Source organism: Bubalus bubalis, chromosome 1, assembly GCF_019923935.1.
Source record: "Bubalus bubalis isolate 160015118507 breed Murrah chromosome 1, NDDB_SH_1, whole genome shotgun sequence".
Lineage (NCBI taxonomy): Eukaryota > Metazoa > Chordata > Mammalia > Artiodactyla > Bovidae > Bubalus > Bubalus bubalis.
Genome location: NC_059157.1, coordinates 46,663,893 through 46,679,502, shown reverse-complemented (window position 1 = coordinate 46,679,502; position 15,610 = coordinate 46,663,893). Strand labels below are relative to the sequence as shown.

General features: G+C 40.9%; 2 protein-coding genes across 6 annotated transcripts in view; both read left to right on the top strand.

Annotated features, from left to right (window-relative positions):
* SLC5A3 (solute carrier family 5 member 3) overlaps positions 1-11,340 on the top strand; it is a 46,771-nt gene extending 35,431 nt beyond the window's left edge. For all 4 annotated transcript variants that reach the window (XM_006048220.3, XM_025281262.2, XM_044939373.1 and 1 more), the window contains exon 2: positions 45-11,340. In XM_006048220.3, the coding sequence (XP_006048282.1) occupies positions 385-2,541 (2,157 nt within the window). In that variant the 5' untranslated portion in view covers positions 45-384 and the 3' untranslated portion in view covers positions 2,542-11,340. The remainder of the gene's footprint in view (positions 1-44) is intronic.
* Positions 1-15,610, top strand: part of MRPS6 (mitochondrial ribosomal protein S6) — a 64,323-nt gene that overhangs the window by 22,152 nt on the left and 26,561 nt on the right. The window lies entirely within an intron of this gene.

Here is a 15,610-nt window from a genome sequence, read left to right as displayed (position 1 = left end):
CTCCTCTAATTCAATCTTTGTCTTTTGTCTTTGCTGCCTTGCAGGGTTGGTACAGTAGGCTTCACTAGACTTAGCTGCAACTCAGAATGTCTCCTCCAGCCCCTGAGTAAATGCTGATGGTCTTGTGGAGAGTGGATTAAGAGGACGAGCTAAGTTCTCAATCCCAATTAAGAAGCGGAGGAAAATTTAAACTGTCTCCTTCAAAGTTTATCACAACCACCACCATCAAGACAGCAAACCAAAGGACAAAGACTTTGACCTGCTGTGTTGCTCTGTGTAGTCCAGTTCACGTATGGTTTCCAGACTTGGCTGGGGTTACTCATGAGTAAATAAAAAGTCGGACACTTCTGTCATTGGACGCTTTTATTTGCAAAGTTACCAAACATGAGGGCTGTACTGGAGACAGCAGACATTGCCATAGTGGCCCTGTATTTTATCCTGGTCATGTGCATTGGTTTTTTTGCCATGTGGAAATCTAATAGAAGCACCGTGAGTGGATACTTCTTGGCGGGGCGCTCTATGACCTGGGTAGCAATTGGTGCCTCTCTATTTGTGAGCAATATTGGGAGTGAGCACTTCATTGGGCTGGCAGGATCTGGAGCCGCAAGTGGATTTGCAGTGGGCGCATGGGAGTTCAATGCCTTGCTGCTTTTGCAACTTCTGGGATGGGTTTTCATCCCGATTTACATCCGGTCGGGGGTATACACCATGCCTGAATATTTGTCCAAGCGATTTGGTGGCCATAGGATTCAGGTCTATTTTGCAGCGTTGTCTCTGATTCTCTATATCTTCACCAAGCTCTCTGTGGATCTGTATTCGGGTGCCCTCTTTATCCAGGAGTCTTTGGGTTGGAACCTCTATGTGTCTGTCATCCTGCTCATTGGCATGACCGCTTTGCTGACCGTCACCGGAGGCCTTGTCGCAGTAATCTACACAGACACCTTGCAGGCTCTGCTCATGATCGTTGGGGCACTCACACTTATGGTGATTAGCATGATGGAGATTGGCGGGTTTGAGGAAGTTAAGAGAAGGTACATGTTGGCCTCACCCAATGTCACTTCCATCCTGCTGACGTACAACCTTTCCAACACAAATTCTTGTAATGTCCACCCCAAGAAAGACGCACTGAAAATGTTGCGGAACCCAACAGATGAAGACGTTCCTTGGCCTGGATTCATCCTTGGGCAGACCCCGGCTTCAGTCTGGTACTGGTGTGCTGACCAGGTCATCGTGCAGAGGGTCCTAGCAGCCAAAAACATTGCTCATGCCAAAGGCTCCACCCTGATGGCCGGCTTCCTGAAGCTTCTGCCAATGTTTATCATAGTGGTCCCCGGAATGATTTCCCGGATACTGTTTGCCGATGACATAGCTTGCATCAACCCCGAGCACTGCATGCAGGTGTGTGGAAGCAGAGCTGGGTGCTCTAACATTGCCTACCCGCGCCTCGTGATGAAGCTGGTTCCCGTGGGCCTCCGGGGCCTGATGATGGCCGTGATGATTGCCGCTCTGATGAGTGACTTGGACTCCATCTTCAACAGCGCCAGCACCATATTCACCCTCGACGTGTACAAACTCATCCGCAAGAGCGCCAGCTCCCGGGAACTGATGATCGTGGGCAGGATATTTGTGGCCTTCATGGTGGTGATCAGCATCGCGTGGGTGCCCATCATCGTGGAGATGCAAGGAGGCCAGATGTACCTTTACATCCAGGAGGTAGCTGACTACCTGACGCCCCCAGTTGCAGCCCTGTTCCTTCTGGCCATTTTCTGGAAGCGCTGCAATGAACAAGGGGCTTTCTATGGTGGAATGGCGGGCTTTATCCTTGGAGCAGTCCGCTTGACACTGGCCTTTGCCTACCGTGCCCCGGAATGTGACCAACCTGATAACAGGCCAGTCTTCATTAAAGACATCCATTACATGTATGTGGCCACAGCGTTGTTTTGGATCACAGGACTCATTACTGTAATTGTTAGTCTTCTCACACCACCTCCTACGAAGGAACAGATTCGCACCACCACCTTTTGGTCTAAGAAGAGCCTGGTGGTCAAGGAGAGCTGCTCCCCAAAAGATGAACCGTACAAAATGCAAGAGAAGAGCATTCTGAGATGCAGTGAGAATAGCGAGGCCATCAACCACGTCATCCCCAATGGGAAGTCTGAGGACAGCATCAAGGGCCTGCAGCCGGAAGATGTGAATCTGTTGGTGACCTGCAGAGAGGAGGGCAACCCAGTGGCTTCCTTAGGTCATTCGGAGGCAGAAACACCCGTGGATGCGTATTCCAACGGGCAGGCAGCGCTCATGGGTGAGAAAGAGAGAAAGAAAGAAGCAGAGGACGGAAGCCAGTACTGGAAGTTCATCGATTGGTTTTGTGGCTTTAAAAGTAAGAGCCTCAGCAAGAGGAGTCTCAGAGACCTGATGGAGGAGGAGGCTGTTTGTTTACAAATGTTGGAAGAACCTCCACAAGTTAAAGTAATACTCAATATTGGACTTTTTGCTGTGTGTTCACTTGGAATTTTCATGTTTGTTTATTTCTCCTTATGAACTTTTAAGGATATGATGAGACACTAACTTAAGAAAATACTGGTCTTTGGAAAACAACAACAACAACAAAAAAATCCTGCAAACTTATGTAACTGTTGCATCTCTCAGGCATTGTTTACGCTGTAGGTTTTAGCCAAATTTTACTTAGCAGAAAAATCATCTATTTGCAAGACTTTTATTTTCCCAGAGATGGATGAAAGTAAATTTTCAACCTAAATGAAGTAAAACTTGTTTAAACAGACTGAATAGTGCAAATATGGTTTAAAATTTTCCATACCAAAGTAAGGAGAGACCAATTATTCTCATAGAGCACTTAGAGCAGAGTTATATGCTAAGGTATCATGAGTAAGATACACTGTCCGCACTGCCAAATCTTGGTAGACCTTCTTACCCTGAAATAGAAGACTTGCTCATTTTAAAGTTTTTTCTCTGTCTCTGTAATCCCTACTCCCATTTTAAAGAACTGAATTTGTACATTGTATAATCCATTATGTACTGAAAATCTAACATGTGCTTGTGGAGTACTTGTTTCAGGGCAAGTTCGTTTGCCAGGTTCGTTTTGTTAGCATGAGCCTATGGATTCTGTATGCTGGAAGAAAGGAAGAGGAATGTTTTTTGTAGCTGTTCCTGTACCACCAGTATATGGAATGTTGGGGAAAAGTTCCAGCTGTTTTTGTTTTCTTTTTTCTTTTTTTTCCTCCTCTGAAGTTTAAGTGAACCACACTCAAATGGTCACCAAGTAGTCTTGTCTTTATAAAGTTGTATGTCATATGACTGTATTGTAAATGATTATGGGGGGGAGAAAATGAAGTTAACATTGCTGATGATCCCCAAATTTACTGACCAAGTTAAGATCGTTTATATAGTTTGAAAATTAGCATCCCCTAAAGCAGTGTTTGATCAGTTAAGCTGAACAGGTGACTCCTTGTACACCATTAATTCTCTAGCTTTGTTCTTGTCATTTGGTAACATTCTTTATTAACTAGTTAACCTTCCTGAGTGGATCCATTGGAAAATATGTCTGGAAATTTGAAGAAAAATTTTAACTTGGCTTTTGTGTTGGGTTGCCCCACTTGATTAGATCGTGATACGTTGAAGTTGAGTTTTTAGAGTGAAAATATCATTCTGAGATCATAATGTATCCTTCATAAGTTTTTTTCCAAATTTTTTTTTAAGATAACGTATGTACGCAGCCTCTGCATTTTTGTTTAAACAGTTACAGTGACTTAGAGCATGAGGATATTTCATTGCAAACAGGCCATCAGTAACAGGAAACTCAGAAGAGTGCATGCTTTGCCACTGGTGGGGTTGCAGTATAGCCTTTCTGTAGAATGGATGGCAGATTCAAGAGAGCTTCTACGGATTTAGTACTGTGTCCTATGGAGATTACAGGACTTGTGTAATTGTAGGATCCTCTGTCTTGGCATGGCTCAGTATCCAGTTTCAGCGTTCCTGGAAGAGAATCCATTTTTCACAGGTGGATTCCCCTTCATGAGCACAGGGTACAAAAGACGTTTGAGAAAAGCTCTCCACATGATGTCGTTCTTTGTGCATGCTGTCCTTTTTCCTCCATGGCACATGAAGGAAACTAATTTTGTATCTACTTTCTTTGACTTTTCTGTAATCTCTGATATTTTTTAAATTGCATGGTTTTATTAACCTTGTATTCTTTAGGGGAAAATTATTACTTTTTTAGATACTTTTGTAGATTTTGGATCAAAACTCAGTCATGATGACTTTAAATTTTTTTGTATTTGTAAACTAAGTTCATTATGATGGACTTGATTAGTTCAAAGTTGATTTTTAGAAATTACTAGGTAGCATAATGTCTTCCCATCTCCAGGAGGCTTTGTGATGGACTGAATCTGTAGTTGAGAAAATAATTTGTGTTTGAATAGTATGATTTCTGAGAGCTTATTAGAGTGCCTTGTGGAATTTTTTTTAGTTTCATTCTTAAGATTTAATAAGCTGGGGGCCAAATGAAAGTAAGGACCGTCCTCAAGTGGAGGCCGAGGCTGTGACATATCCAAGGTTACAAAGTCTGTTGGGAAGAACAGCAAACCAGGTGTCCAAATCTGGACTTATGGTTTGTCCTCTTCTTTTCTCAAAGGAACTGTTCTTCTTTTGAGACAGCCTTTTGGTATTTGGGGAAATAATAAGATCTCAGATTTTTAAAATTGCCATTAAGTTGTAGAAATTAAAATTTTTCTTTGAACACATTGCTGTGTAACTCAGCAGTGAGATTTGACATATTGGCTGAGCAGCCTTCTTATTCCTTCTGTTAAAAGCATAAATGAATAGGTGGTGTCTTAAGTGGATTTCCCCCGCTTTGTTTAATGTTGACTCCTAATAGTTTGGGGTCTTAGCATCCCCCTGCCTTCTCTCTGCTGTTGTCTTAGTATGGTACATAAAATACATCATCTTGTGTCTTATTTGTGTGTATATAGCAGTAGGTCAAGTTTAGAGTACTAATGTTTGTAAATAAGGAATGGTTGTTAGCATATCCATTAGGATTGTTTATTCTTGCCAGTGTAAACATCACTTTATTTAGACTGAAGTCCCTGAAGCTTGCCCTTCTTATTGCTTCCCAGTAATAGATAATATGCTTGAATGAGTATGTGAATTCCTGATTGCCGCTTCATTTCAAGGGACCATTCTTCAGTCGTTACTTCGTTAGAATGATCATGGAATGATACATAGTCTCTCCTAAAGCTAGCAAAATAGTCATACTTTACACTAAATGGGTCCTAAGTGATGACATTGATACCTAGACGTTAATATGTATATATTTTCTTATTGGCTCAAGCTAAGATTGAGAACTGGCTAAGAGTGATTGACTGAAATAGTTAGCTAAAAGTCAGAATGAAGTGAGGACACTGGTATTCAAAGGTGGAGAAAATTACTGTCTCATCTGGTATCCCCAGTTCTTAGATTTTGTCCTCTCGGGCAGTCTTAGTCTCAAGATCTGATGAGAAGAGCTTGTTGCCCTGGCATGCAGAGTGATTATGGGTTTCTTTGTGGAATGTCTCATTTCCCTGTTGAAGAATATTTTGTCTTTCTACCCTGAGATAGTAAGTGGCTTTTGAAACAGCAGAGCCAATCTTTTCCCCAGCCTTTCTTTCCTAGTGAAGTTATCACTCTTATCTTCTGGTTAGAGAAGCATCAAGCAGTAGCAGTGCTGCTGTGTCCTTTGGCCTCCGTCCAGCAGATCTGATCTCCCAAGGCTTCTTTTTCACTTGGCTCAAAGGCGCCATTGTCTTTTTGCAGAAAGAGGCTGGCCTGGGTCACAAAGCCCGAACTCTTAGGGATGGCACATGAAGTAATTAACAGGGGCCTGTTGCTTGATGAAATTTCACATTTTAAGAATTGGGGAGGAAGGTTGCTACTCAGTTCTCTAACCTGAGGCTGAGTAGGGGCTTAAAAAGTCTTGTCCAGGGTGGTTAGAACCTTTAAGTCTCTACATTTCTCAGTCCCTTGTTATCTTCTCTATATTGAGTTTTGTGGATCCTCTCTCTTTAGAGATCACGTAATACAGGTTACTTTCATTCTTCACCACCCTGTAGACCTGCTATATTATTAGCTATTAAAAAGTTAGACCCATTAATGTTCGCACTTGGCATTCCTTTGTTTACCCTGTACTCCCCTGTGTCATTTTCATCTGAGTTATGATGGCTGAAAATGACCCCACAGGTATTTAGCAGTGACACCTCTGCATTTCCGAGTTTGGGTTGAGAGATGTTTAAAGACCATTGCTGTTAAATTATGTTACTACAGAGACCTGCCAGGACAAGATTTTCTGAAGAAGTCGGAAAAACTGCTAGATGAGATGCTGAGAAGTACCTGGGTGTAGCAGCCCTAGGCGTCAGTATTCCTAAGATTTCTCATTAGCTGGGTGTTAAGTTGCTTGTCCTTTTAATGTTGACATTAGCCTGAGCAGACGTCAGAGATAGGACTTATTCCTGTTTATGTGTCGGCCCACCTACCATTCAAAGAGACTGGTTTTCCCCTTGATTTGTCTTCTCTCACATTGCTTTAATTAATTCACCTATTCTTGTTTGAACACTTAACATATTCCTATTTTGATCTTTTGTCAGCTTAATTCACTCTCAGGCTTATTGCCACAGTGTGCACAAGTGGTGCTCTGCCCCAGATTTGAAGGCCTGGACCCAGAGAAGGATTCGCTAAATAGTAGTTGTGTTTAAATGTACTAAAATACCTATTAGCTTAAACTGTTAATGCTCCAGAGTGTTCACTAATAACAAAAGCCCTAATAATTTATCAGAATTTTATTCTCGAAGCTCACTTTTCAAAAATTAGGCAGAAGTAGTTAAAATTCACACCAGTCCCTTGGAAATGATGGTATCGCAATGTAGAGAGGAATGGGGTTTGTTTTGATGCCAAAAAGCCTTGTTGCAGCAATTAAAGGTAAAAAGTTGGAACTAGTCAGTTGGCATAGAGAGAAACTCTTCTGTACTAGTTAGGTGTGAAGCTGGATTATGTAAGAAGTAATCTTTTAATCACTACGGTTGATGTTTTAATCACTACGCTTGGTTTTCTTAGTTGACTTAACTCAGGGCTGCCAACCCCCTTTTCCTCCATTAAGCTAACTTCTCCTAATTTGGTATTTTTTTTGGTCAAACTCTCACCTCTGATGGAAGAGTTACTTTCAGTTACTTTGACTGCAGAACAGAATTTAGCTAAGGTTCAAAATAATTGATAGGCTTTGCCAGTGCTCAGTCTCACACCATTATTCACGTTGTCATATAAATGTTTTTATTTAAACTTCTCTCTCCAATGCAGGAATAAGGCTTTAAATTACTGATTCACCTTTAAAGGAATGTTGTGTGAATTGATATAATTTTATATGTTTGTTTCCATCTCAAATCCTTTATAAAAGATAGGGTTTAGCTTTTTGTTTCGGGTTAAGCACCCCATTTATCTGGTAACTAATAGCCTTAACCATTGGCATGTAGTCTTTTGTTCAGAAGTAAACACCAAGGTTTGATACATCTGCATCATTTCTCATCTCATGCACTTTATTTTTTGGAGGGAGGACCATAATCTGAGACTTGACTTAAACCAGTAACCTTAATTTATGTAATGACTTCTGAGGTTCGATTTGGCTACCTGGATTTATGGTGTGTTTGGGTAGAGGGATGCTAGAATAAATCAGACAAAGCACAGTGGCCTCAGATTCTTGTTAGTGTAGGTGCAGTGCCCTGCTCTCCTCAGAGAAGCCCTGGATTGTAATTGTTTCCCCGATAATGGAGCCTCCGCACCCCCCCCCCCCGCACCCCCAGACAGTTTACAGAGAGTGAACTCTATCAGTGAGGGAAGTACATTTTTCAGTGATTTCGGCAACAGCACAGATCGAGAGTAGCTAACCACATCTTTATTGGAGACTTGTATTTTCCCTGGTAAATTCACCTTGTATACCCAAGTGCTGCTGGGTAAAGGAGTGTTTACTTTTTTTATTGCCTCTGGAGAAACTTGTCTGGATAATTTTTCAGTATATCAGTGTCGCCTATACCTCTGTAAGTGGAATGTTCACTAATAACTCACTTTTTTGTTTTAGTAGTTGGAAACTGAAATAAAGCTCATTGCTATGTAGAGTATTGAAATCCCAAAGTGGCACAGGCCATTCTGTAGGGTATTCCTTAATATAATCAGCTTCTGAAATTTATGTTTTGATTAGCGCCTTTCAGTTGCTGATATTTAATCTGCTAGTTCACACCTTTCCCTTTCTTGAAACATAACTCTTACATAATTCCTCTTTTTAAATTTTGCTATGACTAGTAAAGAAAATACATTTATATTTACGTATTTTACATGCAGCCTTTATTTAGGTTCAAAGAACCAGGTAGGTCTAACTTGTGTTGCAGCTTAAATGTTATTTATTCATCTGTGTTTGTTTCCTTTATATCCTTAAATAAAGATTTAAGGTTACTTATTCTGTGAGTATGTTTTAACTTTTATCATTTTCCAGTGTAGGTTGGGTAGGCATGTCTGAGAGCATACATGTGACAAGAGTTTCACATTCCATGATAACAAAGCTTAAAGTAAGTTTTATAGAAAGCACAAAACCATGTTCCCTCATGTGTGTAACTCCACGTGTGGAAAGCACAAGGCTAACAGTACTCTCAGTATCCCGCAAGTGCCCAGCATAAGAAGCCCGCCATGGGTCGTCTCCGGAGTTGTCGGGATGAGCACCGCAGTGCTGCAAGCCCTGGCCGGTGAGAGGTACCTGAATCGGGGGTCCTCAGTCATAAGAGGGTCAGTGTCCTAGTCTGAGGGCCTGTGTTCTGCTTTGGTGGAGGAGAGAATACTAGTGTCAGGACTGCTGCAGTTGTACTGGGGGGTTACCAGCTAAAACGGGGCCTGTGGGCTCTTCCCTACGATTGAACTGGAGAAACAGGAACAGACTTGTAGGTTTCTGTGGGTGGAGCATTTTGACAAACATGCTTTAAGCTGTAGAGCCTTTGGGTTATTTTTTTTAATCATAAATCTGTAGGAAATTTTACCTCCTGTCAATAGCACCCTGAGAGCATGGAGAAATCTCATATTTTAATAGGGCAAATACTAATCTTTAATCTTTGTGTAAGTTTAATAAGCTTAATGAAGGTATTTTTTCATATGCCTGACTACCTTCATTTTAATAGAGCAGAATTCGATCCAGGTGTCACAAGCATCAAACAAAGTGAGACATCTGCCAAATCAACTACTTTTTGCTTTTCACATTGATTGTAAGGGTCTAAAGGATTCTTTTGCCTGTTGTGTTACAAGACTAGGTTAGATGAAATCTATGAATATGCCTGCAAAAGAAGAAAAAATAATGTGTTTTCTTGCACTCGGCATTGCCCTTGTTTTACTCCTCACTTTCTTCATTTGAATAGTTAGCCCCTGTTTATCGGCAATGAATAAATAGATCTCTCTCTTGGATCTTGCCTATACATCAAAAGATAGGAAAACTCTCAGAATGGAGACAAGTGACTACCTTTTTCCCACTCTCCTCTGTTTCATATATTTATCTTAGGGATAGTCAACTTTAATAATAATATGGAAAGAAGATTCAAGCTGGTGTAGACTAATGGAACATGGTTTAGAAGAATTAGCCTGAGCACTTTGAGGGAGAGAGTATGGCCCACAGCAAAAAGCCAGCAGGTGTGTCCCTACAGCAGTTTTTAAGAATGTAGCACCTCAGGCTTTGGTGGAGTTGAGAGGAACGAGAAATACAGGGAAAAGGAGAGGTGTGAGGAACATCTTTGGCTTAGCCATGTGTGATAAGGCAAAGCAGTAATAACCTGTTAGTTCTATATACTATATAGAATGTGCTCTGTACCTTTAAATTTTGTTTTTAAATCTACAATTGTTTTTAAGAACTTAAAGGATGCTTTTGAAGATGCCTTTGGCAGAGTATCTTTCATCTCTAATTTCCATGAACGATTGCTTTAGTCTAGGTGCACGTGGCTGTCGCGGTGTAAATACGTACAGTTAGAACTTTTTCATTTCACTGTGAGATCTCTCTTGAGTGGCAAACAGATCAACTAGTCTTTTTTGTTCATGGACTTTTCTGTGGGGTTGTTAATATGCAAAAGCTTTATTATTTTCTTTTTAAATAATGAATATTACATTCGTGTCAGATGATGGTATGGAACCTGTTGCCCTGCTTCCCCCCACCAATATTGCTTCAGTTGATGGATTGCCAACAGAGTTCAGAAATGAAAGCGAGGATTTACCCGTTCTTTGCTTGAATGTCCCATTTCTGCTGCCTGGGCCTGTGTTGGCAGTCACATGTGAACTGTGCTATGTTTCTCAGTGCTGCTGCTGCTGCTGCTCCTTTTTTTTTTTTTTTTTTTTTGATAAGGTGGATATCAAAAATAGTTGCTGTGCAAAAGTTAGTAGTCTTCTTCAAGAAGAAAACCAATTCCTTTTCTAATATCCTGTGAAATTGCTTCATTCATTCCTTTATTTTTAAGCCAAATGTCAGCAGAGTACTGCTGCCTTCTATCTAGTAATTTTGATATGTAAGTATTAACGCATTTTTAACAGATGTCTACATTGAAAAATGTTTTTCCCAGTGTCCTGCCTATTAAAGCTTTGTTCACACGTTCTATGAGACCAGTCTGTGCACTGGGGTGTGTATTGTGTACATGGATTGTTTTGTCAGTTATGCATTGTAGACCAAATGTGATGTTAAATGAAGTTGTTGAGTTATTGGTGAGTTTTTTGAATTGTAAACTGATTTCCAGTGTACCGTTCATTGTCTGCAGCGTGTTTTTTTTTTTTTTTTTCTTTTTTAAGGTTTGACTTACCAAGTCCATCTCATTGTATAATGTTTTAGTTGCGAACAGAAAGTAGAATTTGGTATAAACCAGGTAACTTCCATATTGAAAGGAATACAATTGAAATTGTAGATTTAGGATTGTTAACCATACATGACAATTCTAACTTGACTCTTCTATTGTATGCAATCTGATTTTTTAAATTGTAGACATATATGATCTTGGTTTAATGTGTTTTTAAAAGTGTTATTGTTTAAAAAAAAAAATGAAGCAAATCTGCTAAAGAGCTGTCAGTTTTCATTACTGACTCTGTAAAATACACTGTTCTCTGTGTACTGTGTGTTATTTTGCCAGCTGCTGCATTAGCCTTTAAAAGTATTTGGAAACTTAAGATGAACTACATTTCTTGCAAAGTATATTCCTTTCTGTGGTATTTTGTCCTGTAACTGAAGTATAGTAATTATTTTATGGAAACGTTAGCACTTCTGTACCAACTTTGAATAAAATGAAAAATTTACATTTCTGTGACTGAGTATTTTCAGTACGAACACACGCCCGTCCTCGAGGTTGCGCCTCAGTTCCTTTTCTCTTGGCTCATGAAGAGTTCCAGTGCATTTCCCCTACCGCTTATTGCTCCTCTTCACCTTGGTAAGCATGGACTCGCAAGTATTAACTGATAATATAGAGTAAATAAAAATATGCTCAGTGTTTTCACTTCTGATTCTGAAATAATTGCAGATTGTAGGACAATTGTAAGGATAGTGTGAAGAACCCAGAAATCGTTTTCATCCAGATTTATAGTAGTTAACATTTGGCCACAACTTCTTTGTCATTTCTCTCATCAGACACTTTCATGAACCATTTGAAAACATAAGTTGCAGACCTCACTCCCCTTTACCCTCTTAAGTACTTGGGGGTATAGTTCTTAAAACAAGGACAGTCACCCATATAAGCATAAAATAATTATCAAAATCTGAAAACAGTGGTACAATATTTTAATCTAAAGCTTTTATTCAAATGTTACTCTGTTAAATGTCCTTTTATAGCAACTTTTTATTTTTTATTTTTAAGTTTGGAAACCAGTTCACTGCATTTAGCTTTAATGTCTATCTTTTTTAGTCTGAAATAGTTTCCCAGCTGTTCTTTTTGTCTTTTGTAGTACTGATATTTTTGAAGTTTAGATGCCAGTCATTTTGTGAATTCCACTCCTATTTAGGGTTGTTCTCCTCATGACTTGACTCAGTATGCATTTTTGGTTACATTTTGACTACAACATAAACAATAATAATAGGTCCACAAAGCCTCACATTGGGAGGTGTGTGATGTATTGTCTCATTATTGTTGACATTAACTTTGATACTTGATTCAAGTGGTACGTACTGTGTCTCTCCACTATCTAGTAAACATCTTCCCTTTTGGTAATAAGTAAGTTGTGGGGGAGATAATTGAGTGTATCTCCCTGGGCTTCCCTGGTGGCACAAGAGGTTACAGTGTCTGTCTGCAGTGCGTGAGACCTGGGTTCGATCCCTGGGTCAGGAAGATCCCCTGGAGAAGGAAATGGCAACCCATTCCAGTATGCTTGCCTGGAGAGTCTCGTGGACAGAGAAGCCTGGTGGGCTACAGTCCATGGGGCTGCAAAGAGTTGGACATGACTGAGCGACTTAACTTTCACTTTCCCTGATAAACTCTAATTTGGGCTTCCCTGATAGCTCAGTTTGTAAAGAATCGCCTGCAATGCGGGAGACCCCAGTTCAATTCCTGGGTTGGAAAGATTTGCTGGAGAAGGAATAGGCTATCCACTCCAGTATTCTTGGGCTTCCCTTGTGGCTCAGCTGGTAAAGAATCCACCTGCAATGTGGGAGACCTGGGTTTGATCCCTGGGTTGGGAACATCCCCTGGAGAAGGGAAAGGCTACCCACTTAAGTATTCTGGCCTGGAGAATTCCATGGACTGTATAGACCATGGGGTTGCAAGGAGTTGGACATGACTGAGTGGCTTTCACAGAGTTCACATAAATAACTTATTATTCCTCATCAAACTAGCCCATAGTTTTAGAATCCATTGATAATTCTTGCCTGAGCAAGTTATTCCTGTGGTGGTGTAAAACAGTGATTTTTCTTTCTTTTTCCTTTTTTTACTATACTGAAATCAAGAATTTCCTCTTCTCCCTGTTTATCTATCAGTTTGAACTCATGTACTGCCTTTTATCTATCAGTTTGAACTCATGTACTGCCTTATTTAGTAGGTTATGATTCATTACTGTCATTGTTTTGCTCAGATGTTTCCAGATTTAGCTAGCAGGTGTCCCTTCAAGCTAGTTTGGGTTCTCTGTGGCACGTTCCGTTGTTTCTTGAGTACTTACTGGCACAGTGGTAAAAGAATCTGCCTGACAATGCAGGAGACACGAATGTGGGTTTGATCCCTGGGTTGGGAAGATCTCTTAGAGGAGGAAATGGCAACCCACTCCAGTATTCTTGCCTGGAGAATCCCGTGGACAGAGGTGCCTGGAGAGCTGCAGTCCACGCCACGGAGTCACAGAGTCAGACATGACTGAGTGTGCATGATATCGCCTCTTAACAGCTGTGTCTGTGCCCTCCAGTCCATGTATTTCTGTTTTATCCACTCCAGAGACTCAGCCTCCAAACATGCATCTAGGGCTCCAACTACTCCATAAACTTTCAAGCAGCTTTATTTTAGTTCCTGACTCACCCTCATTTTCAAAGGTGTACTCCGTGTTGCCGGTCCCCAGGTCTTGGGAATTCTACAGTGTAAGTATGGTTGACTCTTGATTTTCCCCACTGGTGCTTTTTCTCCACCTGCTTTCTTTTTCTTAAAATCATACTGCTGTTTTCCCCTCCTCTCCCTCATTCTTGTAGAGTTGTGTGTTAGCAGCAACACTTTCACAGGAGTCCTTGTAGGTTTTCAAGAGGGGGCGAAATATGCTTCTGTTGAATCCTCCCAACTTGCTGGGGAATCGTGGTATCCACTCTTCACTTAGCTTTTGAAGCTTGAAATTTCAGGGCCTGGTGCCCATTTCTGCCTTATCCTAAAAGAACATGTTGTCAACCAGAAGCACAGAGGGAACTGAGAAATTCTGCTTACCTTGGGAGTTAGACAACTTTTATATGTGACCTCCAAGTTTGAATGCAGTACTCCAGGGTAGATCCTGCTGATTTTAGACTGACAGGAAAGGAAATAGAACAGAATGAGGTCTGTCGTTAACTTTGGATTTTACTCCTTCTAGCTCTCATTTGAGATTTTATTGTCATGCCCTATAGCAGATTCTCTGTAAAATACTATTGTCTTCACACGGGGCTTGCTGACTCATTAACATAAGTTTTGATAGGTGTTTGGAGTCTCAGTTTTGTTGTACTGTTCTCTGGTACACTCTACGAGTCGAATGTCCACTGGTTTTATTGCATCCCAAGAATCTTCAGAAGTTTGGAGGCACCATTTTGAGTCTCCCACTGTGTCTTTATTTCTACCCTCCACCTGTTTGTTCCTAGTTCCTTGACTGTACGTCTCTGATTTTGACTAACAAGATATGCTTAACTTTCTTACACGTCTCTACCTTTATATACATACATTATATATATAATGTGTAGTTGTATATATGTGTATGTGTGTGCTGTTTGCCTTTTTGCAATGAAGATCTTATTTCTCCTTGAATTTTCATTTTTTAGTTGAAGCCATTTTTTCCATTCTAGTTGAATTAAGTACAGTTAGTAACGTCCGTCTGTCTTTCCACATACTCTCTGATGCACTTATTCATCAGACTTTGGTCGGCTGCATCCTGTGCTCCAGGTTCTTTGGATCTCCAGCAGCTGGTGACGATGGAACAGAAAGCCACTTGGAGAGGCTTGGTTGGGGAAGAGGGTGTCCTAAATAATGGCACTCTCAAGATGCATGTGGAGTGAGACACACACACACAGGATTAGGGAAGGAGAGGCACACTTTTCCTTGGAAGTAGCTGACTCTTGAAGGGTGTTTTGATTTCTTGAATTCCTCTATGCTTTTAAGCCCTTTCTCTTCTCTTTAGAGCAATGTAGTCCTGTAAGAACCTTCCTCCCATTGCTTGAATTAAGCACCCCTGCAGGATAGTCACAGTTTGGGTCTGTTCACCAAGATAACACAAATCTGACTCTCTTGCCAAAGCCCACGTATCTGCCTCTTTTCGAGGCATATTTTAAAAAAATTTCCCTTAAACCAGTCGGCTGATATTTTTGCTAAACCCATACATACAGTGACACTTAGAAGATTCACAGAAGCTAAACTGACTCTGCTGATAACCCTTGTTCTCTACTATCAAAGCCCTTTGCTGATTCTTATCTCCCTGGTCTCCCTGTCATTCCAGTGCTGCGTCCCCTCCTGCGCCCTGAATGGGTTGAAATATAAGGCGAAGGCCGTGCACTGAATTGTGCATGAAGGAGAGCAGTCAATAAGCCAGGTGCCGCTCCATGCTGTCCACCTGATGCCTGCTCTCACTATCAGTTTCATGAGCTGTGGCATCTCATCTGCTTGCTGCCATGGTAACCAGGACTCCTGCCAGTCTTCTTGATTCCCATCTTTTATTCATCTGTAAGTGCGTCTGGAGGGGGAATGAGGAGGACCGAAATGGAAATCCCCCAGTTTTAAAAGGATTGTGGGTTTTCAATGTTCTCAGAATAGCAAACATGGATACTTCAATTTTGGCATTTTCCCACCTTTTCAGGTAGTATTAACCACAAGTAGTCACCTATTAAAATTGTCATTTCACATTCAGGGAGGGCTCCATTATTACTGGGAGA